Genomic DNA, 15,704 nt, shown 5'->3' on the forward strand with positions numbered 1-15,704 from the left:
AACGAGTCGTTTGCTGGGACTGGTGTCAATAAAAGCTTTTATTGGACTAACAATGATGTTTTCAGTTGTGAAACTTACAGGATATTCTTATAATATGATGACCTAGATGTCAAAAGCTCAAGGAAAATTTGATTTCTCAATTCATCACCCCATTAAAGACATCGTTAAAATAGTCTAAGTGACTACAGTGGCTGAATCTTAAGTTTATCAAGCGACGAGAATACTTTTTGTGAGCAAAAAACAAACAAAAATAATGACTTTATTCAACTATTCATTTCCTTCTCTGTGGTGAAACTGCGCAGCGCTTCTGTGTTGTACGTCACACATATTGGCCAATGCGGGTCATGTGTGATGTGTGTGATGCGTGTGACGTACAACCAGAAGCCTGCGCAGTTACACTACAACTTCTAAGGTCCCTTAAACTCTAACTGAGGAGAAAGATATGGTGGAGAAAAAACTAAATATTTACAGCATTGAAGAGCAGGGTTATTATCCTTAATTAAATAAAATGAAAACTGAAAAATATACCAATAAAAGCTAATTCAGAAGTAAAATAAAATCTAAAGTAACACTGTTGAAGAGACAAGAGTGTGCAGAATAAGATTGCAGTCACCACTGACCTATGTGTCCAAATCCTGGTTCCTGGCTCCCTCTTATGGTCAAAATGTTTATAACTCCATTATGGAGTTATAAACATTTTGACCATAAGAGGGAGCTGTTCAACACACTGATATGAAGACTACATTAAAATTCTATTTATTTAATAAAAAAAGAAAAGAAAACTGTGACCAAAAACAACTGTATTTCTAGAAACATGAAAGGATCTTAAAATCAATTGGAGATCTCATTAAATGCTCAATTAATAAGATGCAGACATACATAATCAGGGTAATATTTATTATGCTTTACAATAATATCGTCCTTTGGTGCCAAGGAGGCTGGCACCCAGCAGATGTCTAACTCTTCACCTTTTTTCACAAAGGGAGTAAAGGAGCTCTATCTGTTCAGCATACTCAAAGCCTGGGCTAGAATGAGAGGACGCAGTTAAAATGCAAGTCAATGTGGTCGGTTCATTTAATTCGCAAAAATATTGTTTTTCCAACCTGAAACTTACCGACCGGGTGTTTCTAGAATCAGAGGGATATTATCCAGTCGAGGCTCATTCACAATTTCTCGGAAAGCAGTAATACCTATTTGGCCACGTCCAATGTCTTCATGGCGGTCCAGATGGCTGCCTAATGTTCCTTTTACAGACAAATAACACAATCTCAAAACAAGTAATAATATATATGGAATATTCATTTAGGCTAAACTTGTCACACTGTCATTGCACAACCAATTGCAATACAGTGTTACAGTAATGATGTATTTTTGAACGCCAACACAGTTTCATCCCGGTTCTCTCTATAAAAATCCTACAGGATTTTTCCATTGGCTTTTGGATTATTGCATTAAATAAGCTCTGTGAACACCAATAGTATTTACACATTTTTTTCATAATATAATCTTTACAAATAAACACAACTTTTATGATTTTTAAAGCCTAAATACATTAAACAAATGTAAAAAGCTAAATGAACGACACCACAGTCACATGACAATAACATCGCTCTTTCAAAAACATTTCCCCTGAAAGTCTGAGTTAGATAGTTTTAGTTTTAGGCTGTAAAAGGGGACTAATGAGTAGTAGATTCATTTTCCTGTTCAGCGTGATGACGTTTAACGTCCCAGACATTCTCTCTAGGCCTAGTCCCATTTAGCCACTTGTTAGTAACCTGCTATCCTTACTACTTTTACCATATCTTTCTATGGCAGAAAATACAGGCGTAGTATGCATGTGTACTGTGTGTGTGTTTTACATTAGCATTTGTCTCAAATTTAGCCTTTTTCTTACTCTCACAGAATTTTTTTACAAAACACATCATTCCTGAAGCACTTTATATTGAGAAGACCAAATTATTGCTGCATACCTTTAGAGTCATTTAAATGAACAGCTCTCAAATAATGCAAACCAACCACACGGTCAAATTCATCAAGCATATTCTTTACTCCTCCAGGTGGTGAAATGTCATAGCCTAAACAGAAGAATATCATATCATCTCAAATACTGTATATTTAATCAGAAGAGATATCTTAAAGTCAAAAAAGTTAAGGTTTGTCATGTTAGCCCAAACTTTTGATCTTTGTACCAAACTTATCTTTTGCCAAATAATTTGTGGTAACATATACGGGACTTCACACCGTACCTGCTGCAAAAGCATGGCAAGTGTCCAGACACACCCCAACACGTGTCTTATCACGCACCCGGTCTATTATGCTTCTCAGTTCAATGAACTGCCCGCCTACAGTGCTGCCCTGGCCACTCATGTTTTCAAGCACTATTGAGAGAAAAGAAAGAATATAATCCAGCTAAATTCACCAGAAAGCATGAACACACTCGCACATTTTCTACAAATCATCACGGTTGTATAGTTGACCTGTAATGACGGCCGGGGTTTGCTGGTGTGCGTGGTTAATAGCTTGGGCAATTTTCTCCATGCATTTCTCAGGGCTGGAGTCCAAAGAAGCTCCAGGGTGAAAGTTAAACTGGCTGAGACCCAGTGCACTGCAGCGACTCAGTTCGTCCACAAGCATAGACTTGCTCTTACTGAACACATCTGGATTACAACATGCAGAGTCATTTGACATTCAGTCTTATATACAAAACATATGCAGCCTGGTATTAATTATTAACTAGATATTGACTCAATCAATCAGCTGAGCTGTGTTTTTAAACATACCAACCTTGTGGCTTTTAATTATCTTTAAATAATCAGTATTTGGTGGATGCAAACAACCAGAGCGCAGTCAGCACACAAACCTTCTTTAGGGGAACCGCAGTTCATCAAATAAGATCCATGTGGCAGGATGTGTATCGGATCGAAGCCATGTTGAGCACAGGCTATTTGAAATTTAACTGCAGCAACTGGATCAAGGGCTGGTCTGGTCCAGGAGCGCTGGGAGCCCAAGAAAAGAGCAAAAGCATGACCTCCCATGGTCACACTTGATTCGACCGCTTTCCATATTCCTCCTTAAAGAGATAGTTTACACAAAAACGAAAACTTTAACTACTTCCTCACCCTCATGTTGTTCCAAACCTGAATGAATTTCTTTCTTCTGTCAGAAGATGTTTTAAAGAATGTTGGTAACCAGAAAGTTGATAGCACTCCATAGGAAGAAATAAATTACTACGGATGTCAATGGGTGTCGTCAGCAGTCTGGTTACCGACAATCTTACAAAATATCAATTTTTTTTGTGTGTGTTCAACAGAAGAAATAAACTCATACACGTTTGGAACAACTTGAGGGTAAGTAAATGATTACAACATTTTCATTTGTGGAAGAATATTTGTAAAATTGATATGCATTCATATCACTCACCTGATACTGAGACGTGAGCGCCTATGTATTTTTTCTTTGCCTTTATCTTTCTTTTCTGTGTCATTTCTTCTTCTCTGCTGCCCCCATCTGATAGTTCTGCATCAAAATGTTGTTGCTCCTTTGTTTCAGTAACCTCAGTCTTTCTCTTCTTGCCTTTTCTTCGTGAGGCCATATTTTCCTGAGTCAAGAATAAGCAAGTGATTAGACATATTTAAAACTATAGATAACAAACAACCAATTATTAACCAATGTGGTAAATCTACACTGATGAAAACATTAATAATCATGAACCAAATATTGGTGTGCAGTTTACCTCAGAGATTCATAGTGCAATGAAAACAAAGATTTAAAATACTCTAGATTTAGGACAGGTCATTTGTGATCTGACATTATACATTTCAAATTTAGGCTACACTGGAGATGATACAGACAGGAGCTTTCAACATTGGATCCGGGCACCCCTTGGTAACTTACCTCAAGAGTGTGACAATTCAGGGGAAATGTTCAGAAGGTTAAAGTTAAAATGACAGAATTTGACATTATTTTTGTTTCATTCTGCTTTCTATAAAAATAATTTTATCATATGGACAATTTTATACATTATATCTAACAGATGGTAGAAAAAGATTCAGAATGGATGTTTAAAAATGGATGTTTATACAATACCAGAAAATCCCTGTACTAAAACATCATCTATATTTAAATAATATGTGAAATTTGATGGATAGACTGAAGAAGCCATTTAACTGATGTTGAAAGAGCGATACCAATAACCAACCAGTCCAAAAGAGCTTGATCTCACAATAAACAGTACATTGTTTTATTATAAGAACGGCCAAATAAAGAGTTATTGGACTTTTAATATTGAAGGTCAAAAATCTCCCTCGGTTGCCCCCCTTCCGTCAGACCTGTCCAGACACACACATTCACAACGAGCAGTAAAATGGCCGACCGTCAACCAACTGACTTTACAGCGCTTTAAACATAGATTTCGCCTCTTTCGTTTACATTATCGTATTTCACATTTAAAAACAATAGAAGGAGTGTTTTCATGTCTAACTATTCGATTTTGATGGAGTATTGTATTTCACGTTGCCTCAAAACCCAGAAATTCGCACTTAAGCACTTTAGCTGTAGCTAGAAGACTAGCTGCGGTGCATGTAATTCCTGAGGTAAGTGCTTTGTTTAAAAAAACAACAATTCATATGAAATGTTATTTGCTACTAATGGTAGTTATATGCATTTGAAAAACAGCACTGGCGTAAAAGTATGTATGTGTGGTACAGTTTTTCCCCGTCGACATCTGTTAGCCACTAGCTCGATTGCTAGTTAAATTAGCCAGCCAGCTAGTTAGCATATACTTGTTTGCGGGTTTAGCTTTCCGCTGGTCGGTCGTAAAAACATACTAGTTTTTTTTTTAGTCTGTACTAATTGACATGGACAGTGATTGCATTAAATAAAAACGCATAAGAATTTGCTTTATGGTTTTGTTGTGCAATGTATCCCGACTCATAGTCTAACGTTATTGCTGTTGCTCACCATATTTGATCAAATGCATATTTATGCGTGTCTTGTTTTGACAGTTGCTTACCCATTTGATTCGTTTTGCTATCCGTATGCAATTATTCGACGGATTTAGGGGGAATTTAACGAAGTGACCAGATTAACGGTTAGGATGTCATTTTCTTCTGCTAGGTTAACAAACTAGCTAACTCGGTAATACGATTTGGCAGGACCGCTAAAGCATACGAGTTAACGCAATATTTCAGATATTGCCGTTTAAACAGTTGATTTTCAAAGAATCGTTCGGATAGCTGACGCATGGAATGTAATGTATGTATTATCGTATATTGCACCGGAGGAAATGGGCGGGTGAACGGAGCGCCTGTCCGAAACTGCCCTGCCTGCCAACTGCAGGCTCGCAGACAGATTACAGCAATCATTTCTCCCATTACCACGATCACAGTAAGATTTTAATGGGCATCCGATTTATTACATGACACGCAAACTCAGGTTGACCCTATAACCAACATTCCGGTGAAGTTACGTATACAGTGATTTGTGATGGTATGATCATGTGAATGGTGCCGCTGTTGTGTCTAATGCTGTTATGCATTTGGTTTGGTAAAAAGGCAGCACCTCTTAGTGCCTGGACTAGTTGAAGGTGATACTCATCAAAAACTGTACATTTTATTGATCCTTGGTACTACGGATTCTATCCTTGATTAGGTTTTTCAGTTGAACAATATTGTTTTTATACAGTATAATGAGCTCCATATCGTTTGTAGAAAGGAGCATCAGAAAAGGGAGCAGCAGTTCATGGAAGACAAGAAAAGGAAAAAGGAAGATAAAAGGAAACGGGAAACCTCACAGAAGGTATTTGTTATGTTATGTATGAATTAATTATTGTGGATTGTTAAATTATAGTAAATTAATGCTCCCTGTGAAGGTAATTTATGCGGCAGGTGTGCATTAATTTTCAATAATTCAGTGTCACAGAGTGAATTCTTCAGCTTCAGATGTTTGTAGAACTACTTTCTTACACCTTTCTTACAAGTCATCCAAGCCTTTGTTACTAGTTTTTCAAAGCGAATTGGAACTAGTGATGTAGGCTTGTACTAAGCAGTTATTGGATTAACAACGTGTTTTTTTAATGTGTGGGACAGATGGAGAGACAGTAAAAGTAATAGCAGAAAACATTTGAAAGGATCATCTTATTCTTTAAATGCTTCGTATTTATTGTTCTTTTTCTGTGGTAGGCTGTAAAGGGCCATTCACACCAAGAATGATAACTATATTAGTGTCTACACTGACGGATGATAATATTCAGTTTATTCCAGAGCATGTGAGCGTAGTGGTAATATTTCCTCCGTAGTGGAAAGCGCCTTTCTGAAGATTCCTCTCCACTCTCAGTATGCAGAATGCTCGTTGTGATATGCTGGTTTGAGAAGGTGAAATTATTCAATAGCAAAAGGTCTTAGGTTATGGAGTTCAAATATTGTTTTAATGAAGTTACGAACCCAATACATAGCCTAAATGCATACAGGCTAAATGCATTTTAGGCTAGTACATAGCCTAAAAAAGACGTTTAACTTTCAGAAACATCAAACTTTAAGAACAAAGAATGAGAAGAAAGTGTTGGCACAGATTAATTGTGTGATCTACTTAAAGTGAAAGTGTTTTTTGTTGTTTTCGTATGGTAAAAAGAAGTTTGAAATACCTTCGCAACGCTATACTGTTAACAAACATTCCAAAATCCATACTGATGAGAGCACCATTTAGACGATTATGTAAATATGTGCTGCACGCTTTCCTCTCAATAACAAAAAAAAAAAAAATTGGCAACAAAAATAACAGTGGTGAGAAAACAAAAATGATGGGCGGCAAAATTGCAAGAAGAGCTTGAAGTGTACTGCCAACTATAGGTTAGGATGTTGATTTTGCAACGGTTCAAGTGTCAAGTTTCATTCATATTTTTTTTCTGTTAATCCAATATAAAATGTCATACTATATTGTCCCTCATAACCAGTAGGATAACAAGCCTATGACCTAAGCAAGCTTGATTGTTATACTAGTTTGACATGACATAGAAGTAAGAAAAGTTTTATGTAGGCGTTCAAAATACTGCCTCACCCCCTACCCGAGTGTAAGTTTCTCTGAAGCTACCGCGAGCGCCACAAAGAAAAGTACCCTTGCACAGTCTGAGGTAAAATTAAATGAGTTTGTTTTCTGCTGCAGATACACTTTTCAAAATCATATACTAATTTTAAGATGTGACGGTAATTTAAACGTGGCCTTTGTAAAAATATAAAGCAAAACATTAATTGTGCAAAAAGAAGTTAAGTGAACAACTAGTATCTCCAAGTCAACTAGCAGCAGCAGTTGACTTTAATCGACTAGTCGGCTAGTCTTACACATCCCTAATAGTTATCATCCTTGGTGTGAATAGATCTAAAGGGATAGTTCACTCAAAAATGTAATAGGGTGAGTAATTAAAGGGATAGTTCACTTTGAAATTAATTGTTGATATGTTTTAGCTTACCTCAAGGGCATCCAAGATGTAGGCGTCTTTGTTTCCACAGTATTTTCAATTTTGACATTTTTTGGTCAAATCGGTGTTGTCTATCAGTCATATAATGCAGGTAAGGGGGTCCACGTCAAAGAGCATGCACAGAGAAGTCAAAATTAAACATAATAATAATAATAATTCGTTACATTTATATAGCGCTTTTCTGGACACTCAAAGCGCTTCACATAGAAGGGGGGGGATCTCCTCAACCACCACCAATGTGCAGCATCCACCTGGATGATGCGACGGCAGCCATAGTGCGCCAGAACGCTCACCACACACCAGCTTACTGGTGGAGAGGAGACGGTGATGAAGCCAATTGGTGTATATGGGGATGATTAGAAGGCCATGATGGACAGAGGCTACTGGGCAAATTTGGGATTTTTTATGACCACAGAGAGTCAGGACCTCGGTTTAACGTCTCATCCGAAGGACGGATTTCATGAAACATGATTTAATGACTCGTAAATGTAAGTACACGTTGATGGCCTAAGACACGAAATGAGCGGTTTGTGTGAGAAAACGAACAGTATTTTTATAGTTTTTACCTCATGTAACCACAGCCACATCCAACTGATCTGAATCAGTTATCCAATGTCCAACTGAACCATGTCCAACGTACCTCATTGTTTACACAGAGATTTCGGAAGTTTTACTTTTCACTAAACATATTTAGATATATCAAAATCGAGTTCCATTGCAATTTCCTGTAAATCTAAGTATGTTTAGATCTTCACAGTGAAAGATAAAACTTCCTAAATCTCTGTGTAAACAATGAGTGACGTATACGCGCAATCGATCACTTCCGGTGGAACGTTGGACATGGTTCAGTTCGGTTCATTGGACGTTGGATAACTTATTCAGATCGGTTGGACATGGCTGTGGTTACACAAGGTAATAATGATATAAATACTGTTTGTTTTCTGACTGACAGACAACACCGGTTTGACCAAAAAATGTAAAAATTGAAAAAACATCTTGGATGCCCTTGAGGTAAGCTAAAACATATCAAAAATTAATTTCAAAGTGAACTATCCCTTTAATGACAATTTTTCATTTTTGGGTGAATGCAAATGTCGTTCCAAACCCGGGCTCCATTGACAGCTATTTATTTAATTAAGACCCAAATAGGTAGGAAAGACATCGTTAAAATAGTCCATGTGACTACATTGGTTGAACCTTAAGTTTATGAAGCAACAAGAATACTCATGGACGTGTGAGACTGATACAGAAGAGAAGAAATGACTGAATAACGTCTTTTTTTTTTGACAAAAAGTATTCTCGTTGCATCATACAATTAACCAATGTTAAAAGTTGAACCAATGTAGTCTATTTTAATGTTATCTTTCCTACCTTCTGGGGCTTTAATTAAATAAATAGCTGTCAATGGACCCCCTCTGAGCCATCGGATTTCATCAAAAATATCATAATTTGTGTTCCAAAGATGAACGAAGTTCTTGCGAGTTTGGAACGACATGAGGGTGAGTCATTAATGACAGAATTTATTTTTTGGGGTGAACTAACCCTTTAATGCTCTTTGCCATAGCTAAAATGGTTATAGAAAAATAATCAGCTGCCAATCAGAATAAGTCATTCAACAGCATCATGGTCTGTCATGAAGATCTGCTTGGCACAAATCTATGAATGAATAAATTTCAAACATACAGAACAAACATTCAAACATTGTTCTGTACTTTAAGAAATTAATTATCAATAGTGACACCTTTTTCCCCTTTTGTTTCAGGTTGCAGAACAAAAAAATAAAGGTAACTGCATTCTGTTGTCTTTTTAAAGTGTTTTGTTATTGTTTTATTTTATTGCTATTGTTATACTTTTTTAAGCTTTTAAACATTTTTTCTTAAACAAATCAGATTCAACTATCCCCCAAACCTCACCAACAAATCCGTGGGATTACATCCATGCTGATCAATGATTTCTATAATAATTCAAAATTGAAAAGTAGTATATACATGCATGCCTACATGCATAAACTCTCACCTATATGTAGGCCTATATAGGTGCACGCACTCAATGTAAAAAGAAACAAAAAATAAGATATATTAAAGAACACTGATTTGGCATCCATTTAGGTTTTAATAGAGAGAAATACAGTCAATAATAGGGCGTTATTTATAAATAATCAAGGAATTGTTTTTTTCTGTCTGATCCTCTTAATAAGTACCTTATCTTTTCAAGGGAAAGACAAGACATTATATCTCTGATCTACTGGGTGTGAGTGGGTGGAGCAGCCTCCTTACACTTTAGTAGTAATACTCTGCATGGTAACAAGAAAGAAAAAGCAGGGACTTTACACATTGATGTAAATAACCACGACTCTTCTGGGGCGACTCCAAATAATGCCACCAGGGCACTGGCTCTTAACCGGTGTGGAGAACCGATGGAAGAGTGTCAAATGCAGATCGCCAAAGCTTCTTAATTTAGCGCATGTCCTGAATATATGAACTAGTGAACCCTCAGCACATTGACATAATGTTACACATGGGACTAGTACCAAGGAACATTTAAACTAATTTAACTTTTGACATGAGCTCTTTGTACTATGAACTGAATAAGTGGGTGCTGAGCACACATTGATGATGAGTGAACACTGTCCCATGTGTCATCCAAGAGTGGTCTGCCAAGATCTTCCTCCCAAGTCCTCCTAATTTTATCTAAAGAAGATGCCTGACCTGTTATTAAATTATGAATGTCCGAGATCAAGCCCCTGACTAATATGTTGCATAAAAGAAAACTATCTTGGGTAGTTTCGGCATTTTTAATGCTATTTTTCGTGTTTTTGGTCTGTACTGTGTGCAGATATCCTGAAAGTTACAGAGACAATGTGTCATTCTGCTGACAAACAAACATGAAAAACAATGAAACGTTTGTCAGTGTGTTAATGTGTAAAATCCATTTATTCGTTCCTTTACCTTAATGTAGATTTTCTGTAGTTCTGCTCTCATTTGCTCCTAAATTTTCCACCACACAGTGCCAGAATTGACCAAGCCTCCATCTGCACAGTCTCCTGCCACCCCCAACTCAACTTTCCCCAGCCCTGGCCCCGTCCCCTCTTCAACCCCATCCGCTGCCACCCCGGCTGCTGGCGCCCTCCCTCAGGGTGGGAACAATGCTAAGCGGCCGGCGGTGGCCAACGGACAGCCCTCCCCCGGCACACAGAATTCCCAGCGCTACATGCCCCGTGAAGTGCCCCCTCGATTCCGTTCCCAGCCGGACCAGAAAGTGCTACTGAAGAGGGGCCAGCCACCACTGTCCTCCATGCTGCTGGGGGGAGGCAACAGCGGGGGAGACAGCCCCAATGAAACAGTGGCTTCGGCCTCAGGTAAGAATCATCAATTGAATCATTTTAATAACAGAGATAGTGATACACTCACCTAAAGTATTATTAGGAACACCTGTTCTATTTCTCATTAATGCAAATATCTAATCCACCAATTACATGGCAGTTGCTTCAATGCAGTTAGGGGTGTGGTCCAGGTCAAGGCAATCTCTTGAATTCCAAACTGAATGTCAGAATGGGAAAGAAAGGTGATTTAAGCAATTTTGAGCGTGGCGTGATTGTTGGTGCCAGATGGGCCGGTCTGAGTATTTCACAATCTGCTCAGTTACTGGGATTTTCACGCACAACCATTACTAGGGTTTACAAAGAATGGTGTGAAAAGGGAATAACATCCAGTATGCGGCAGTCCTGTGGGCGAAAATGCCTTGTTAATGCTAGAGGTCAGAGGAGAATGGGTAGACCGATTCAAGCTGATAGAAGAGCAACTTTGACTGAAATAACCACTCGTTACAACCGAGGTATGCAGCAAAGCATTTGTGAAGCCACAACATGCACAACCTTGAGGTGGATGGGCTACAACTGCAGAAGACCCCACCGGGTACTACTCATCTCCACTACAAATAGGAAAAAGAGGCTGCAATTTACAAGAGCTCATTAAAATTGGACAGTTGAATACTGGATGAGTCTCGATTTCTGTTGAGACATTCAGATGGTAGAGTCAGAATTTGGCGTAAACAGAATGAGAACATGGATCCATCATGCCTTGTTACCACTGTGCAGCCTGGTGGTGGTGTAATGGTGTGGGGGATGTTTTCTTGGCACACTTTAGGCCCCTTAGTGCCAATTGGGCATTGTTTAAATGCCACGGCCTATCTGAGCTTTGTTTCTGACCATGTCCATCCCTTTATGGCCACCATGTACCCATCCTCTGATGGCGACTTCCAGCAGGATAGTGCACCATGTCACAAAGCTCGAATCATTTCAGATTGGTTTCTTGAACCTGACAATGAGTTCACTGTACTAAAATGGCCCCCACAGTAACCAGATTTTAACCCAATAGAGCATATTTGGGATATAGTGGAACGGGAGCTTCGTGCCCTGGATGTGCATCCCACAAATCTCCAGCAAGATGCTATCCTATCAATATGGGCCAACATTTCTAAAGAATGCTTTCAACGCCTTGTAGAATTAAGGCAGTTCTGAAGGCGAAAGGGGGTCAAACACAGTATTAGTATGGTGTTCCTAATAATCCTATAGGTGAGTGTATACTTGTGCATGTAAATGTACTTCATGATATCTAGCCTTCTTGTCTTTTAAAAACTTATTTTATGCAGTAGCACTTGTTAAAGGTGCTTTAAGCACTTTGAATACTATGCATGAAACTCCCATCATCTATAAAGGGATAGTTCACCCAAAAATGAAAATTCATGAAAATGCAGTTCTTCAAAATATCTTCTTTTGTATTTCACAGAAGTCATGCATGTTTGGAATCACACGGGTGAGTAATTGATGAAGTTTTGGGGTGAACTATTCCTGTTTGTATCTCATTGGTTTGGTTCATTTATATATATAAAATAGTTTGGCAGGTTCATAAAGAGTTTTGTATTTTGTTTACAGATCCAAGCCAGGGCCCTTTGGGTCCAGCTGCTCTCTCACTGCCCCATACGTCGTCATCCTCATCAATCGCTGCTTCTTCTTCAAATTATGCAAATTCCATGTGGGGGACCAGCTCTGGCAGCCAACCCCTCTCTCAGGGCAGGGAAAAGGTGATAGTGGACCGGTCAGACCTGGAGGAATGGCCTAGTATTGCTGCTGGGGATGGGTCAAAGGCGGGGGATACAGCAGGTACCGGAGGTGCAGACGGAAGTGGGTTTCTGAATTGCAGCGCCTCATGGGGTGAGAGGCATATCCAGCAGCAAGCAAAAGTTGTGGGAGGAGGGAACGGGAGGAAAGGAGTCAATTCCGGCAGCCCCTCCCCACCCACATCCTCTGGTTCACCCAATGAATGTATGCAGTCTGGTAGTGTTTGGGCTTCATCCTCCCATGAACTCATAGGGGGGAATGCAGTAGCAGCAGGCTCATTGCCCCCCATATCCAAAGCTGTCCCTCTCACAGGGAGCTCCGATAGCTCCTTTGGTGTCAGCTGTGGGATTCCAGGTGCCAATTTTACCCCTAATGCCAATCCCTCTGCTTGGCCAGCCCTGGTACAGGAAGGGGCTGGGACAGTTGCAACAGAGGGGGGCTCCTCTTCCCTCCAAAGCTCATCTTTGTCTGCCAGCAACTCTCTTTCTGTGAATCAAGCCTCTCATCAGCACCAACTTCACCAAATGCAATCCAGAGACAGAGAGCCATCCAGTGGAGAGTGGGGTGGCGCAGCACTGGAACCAGGAGCAGGACCAAAAAACACAGGGGTGCCAGAGGGGGCTGATATGGACTGTGGAAGCACAGGTGGAGGGGATGGCTCAGCTTCCTCTTCCTCCTCCACCAGCTTATCATTGTGGAGAGCTCAGCCTTTCCCCTCAAACTCCAAAACGGGTGCCTCAAGGACTGAATCTTGGGAGGATGGAGCAGGGGGGAGCTCTGTGTCTGCCGAAGGCGGGAAGGCGTGGGGTTTTGCCAGCCAGGACGATCGAGGAGATTTGACAGGGGCAAGTGCGTGGGGAAAAGGAAGTGCTGGTCAGACCCCCGGGGTATCTCAGGGAGCGTGGGGTGGGGACCATATGTTGGTTGGGGAATGGGGGGCATCCAGTGGGGTTGGGGGTGTCAGCAATCCAGATGGGAAAAATGTCTCGAGCAGTAACAGCAGCAGCAGCGGTGGTAGTGTCGTCAACCAGACGACTTCTACCTCCACACCTTCAACTATGACAAGAGCTTGGGACAATCAGAAAGGAGTTGGGGATGTAGGAGCAGGGGAATCGAGTGAGTGGGGAGGTCAGGGTAGCAAAGGTGGGGGAGGTACCTCATCCTCCAGTGGCGGAGGAAACTCCAAAAGTGGCAATCAGCGCCATGGCCACCACCGCACTCATCAGCCTCCCAACCCTGAAGTGGCCTTACAGAATCTGCTTAGCCGGTCTGACCTGGACCCCAGAGTGCTGTCCAACTCTGGTTGGGGTCAGACGCAAATCCGTCAGAATGTGGCTTGGGATTTGGAGAAAGGTGGTGGAGCAGCAGCATCAGGTGGGGCAAACTCCTCATCTACAATGAGTGCACCTGCTCACGCCCAACCGTACTCTGGTTCTACTGGCACCACAACTACTGATCCATCTTCGTCCCCTCTGCTCCAAGGTGCAACTCTGAATGCCAACTTGAATTCAAACTCCATCCTTGGGCCATCTGCTATTTCACGTGGTGAAGGTTGGGACAACAGTAGTAGCAGCTCTTCTTTGCATGCCAGAGGCCCTCCACCCTCTGGTATCAATATCCAAAACCCTGGCGTCTCACAATCTGGAGGTGGAGGAGGTAGTTCAGCTGGTGGGCAAGGCAAGCCACCCGGGGGTTGGGGAGGGACTGCTTCATCAGAAGGCCCAGGGAAAGGTTGGGACAGTGATGGACATGAGTGGCGAGAACGTAGGGTTGGAAGCTCATCAGGCGGGTGGGGAGATATCCAAACACAGGGTACTCCATCAACTGGAGGAAGTGGCTGGGGAGACAGTCAGGAGGAGAAAAGAACAGGTAGATGGAAAGATATTGGACGGGTGGATGCAGGCAATTGGGGCCCGGGAGGCAGCAATGACTGGGGAGATAATGAGGCCAAAACATGCAGTGGGGGTTGGGGGGATGGGAAGGGTGGGGGAGGTACTAGTGGGGACTCAGAAGTGGGTACATGGGGTAATTGGGATGAGGGAGCTTCTAGAGGGACGTGGGGAGCTGGAGGTACAGGGGTTGGTGGAGACAAGGGTGGAAAATCTCACCAAGGCTGGGGTGGAAAGATGCACCCATCACAGATGCCAAACAGCCAATTGGCCTCTCAGAAAGGCCCGGCACAGCAGCAGCAACAATCACAGCCTCAGCAGTGTCAGTCGGTAGAAACGGGGGCCATGCAAGGAAGCTGGGGAAGACCGACAGGTCCTTCAGCCCAGAGCCAAAGTTCAGGGTGGACTTCAGGGCCTATACCCCAAATTTCCAGTGTCCTTGGAGACACTTCAGAGCCCAGCGGTTGGGAGGAACCTTCTCCACAGTCCATCAGCAGGAAAATGGACATTGATGATGGAACATCTGCTTGGGGTGATCCCATCAACTACAACCAGAAAGGTGTCAACTTGTGGGATAAGAACAATGTCCCATCTGGCCAGGCACAATCAGTGCCCCCTCAGCAGGGACCCCCAACCCTGCAACAGCAGCCGCCTGCAAGAATTCCAGCAGGCCTCGGTAATAGGGATATGAACCTTGCACAGTCAACAAGCAAGGGGCCTGGAATAGGTTAGTCACTTAGGCCTTTTTTTTTTACTCTTTGTGAAACATCAAAAAGTTGCTTTTTTTTTTTTTTTAAAGTGACATTAGATGTGATCTTTAGGGGCTTTTGCACCGTAGGAACCTTTTCATAGTTCCTAGAACTAGAGGCGGAATAACCGGATTTTTTTACGCACCGCAAGAACTAGGAACGATTTTAGCCCTAGAAACTCCTTTTGGAGGAACTAATTTAGCTCCTACTTCAGTGTAAGGTTTAAACCAGCACTACAGGAACTAGCAGTGACATCAGTGTACGCTGATTGGCCGAGCGAACAAAACACCAGCACCCAACATTTTTTTAAAGGTGCCATATGTAATAATTGAGGTAACAATATACGAAAAATGAGCTACACGCATCAAAAGAATGAGAAGAAATAAGTGCAAAGATGTCATTAAAAAACTGACAAGTTAGAGTGCTGCCGAGATATTAACCTGAATTAGCATGCTAAATTACTAGCCCCGGCCCGG

The 15,704-nt window shown here is 41.3% G+C and overlaps 2 protein-coding genes across 5 annotated transcripts in view; one reads left to right on the forward strand and one right to left on the reverse strand.

The window, feature by feature from the left end:
* Positions 1-878: 878 nt before the first annotated feature.
* LOC120488694 (uncharacterized) lies at positions 879-5,458 on the reverse strand. 3 transcript variants are annotated; one of them, XM_089121830.1, is made up of 8 exons: positions 5,277-5,458; positions 3,421-3,598; positions 2,861-3,070; positions 2,478-2,657; positions 2,247-2,378; positions 1,971-2,075; positions 1,115-1,244; positions 879-1,025 (listed from the first exon to the last, which is right to left on the reverse strand). In XM_089121830.1, exons 1-8 carry the CDS (start codon positions 5,370-5,372, stop codon positions 965-967), a joined length of 1,092 nt encoding a protein of 363 aa, XP_088977956.1. In that variant the 5' UTR covers positions 5,373-5,458; the 3' UTR covers positions 879-964. The 3 variants fall into 3 exon arrangements, with proteins under 3 accessions (XP_088977956.1, XP_039541247.2, XP_039541249.2); XM_039685313.2 differs by having other exon boundaries at positions 5,012-5,299; XM_039685315.2 differs by lacking the exon at positions 1,971-2,075 and having other exon boundaries at positions 5,012-5,299.
* tnrc6ba (trinucleotide repeat containing adaptor 6Ba) overlaps positions 4,451-15,704 on the forward strand; it is a 28,254-nt gene continuing 17,000 nt past the window's right edge. Inside the window, exons 1-6 of one of the 2 annotated variants that reach the window (XM_039685312.2) lie at positions 4,451-4,592; positions 5,709-5,796; positions 9,234-9,255; positions 10,479-10,829; positions 12,259-12,285; positions 12,405-15,206. In XM_039685312.2, the coding sequence (XP_039541246.2) occupies positions 5,740-5,796; positions 9,234-9,255; positions 10,479-10,829; positions 12,259-12,285; positions 12,405-15,206 (3,259 nt within the window). In that variant the 5' untranslated portion in view covers positions 4,451-4,592; positions 5,709-5,739. The remainder of the gene's footprint in view (positions 4,593-5,708; positions 5,797-9,233; positions 9,256-10,478; positions 10,830-12,258; positions 12,286-12,404; positions 15,207-15,704) is intronic. The other variant, XM_089121829.1, reaches the window with a different exon arrangement.

The sequence above is a fragment of the Pimephales promelas genome, chromosome 17 (assembly GCF_988280905.1).
Source record: "Pimephales promelas chromosome 17, fPimPro1.hap1.1, whole genome shotgun sequence".
NCBI lineage: Eukaryota > Metazoa > Chordata > Actinopteri > Cypriniformes > Leuciscidae > Pimephales > Pimephales promelas.

Excerpts from the sequence above, each read along its gene's own strand:
- LOC120488694 (XM_089121830.1), bottom strand. The coding sequence starts at position 5,372 with ATGGGAGAAATGATTGCTGTAATCTGTCTGCGAGCCTGCAGTTGGCAG. Across the intron at positions 2,076-2,246 it reads TTGCCATGCTTTTGCAGCAG|GCTATGACATTTCACCACCT; the intron begins GTACGGTGTGAA and ends TCTTCTGTTTAG. Across the intron at positions 1,026-1,114 it reads ATTCTAGAAACACCCGGTCG|CCCAGGCTTTGAGTATGCTG; the intron begins GTAAGTTTCAGG and ends CTCTCATTCTAG.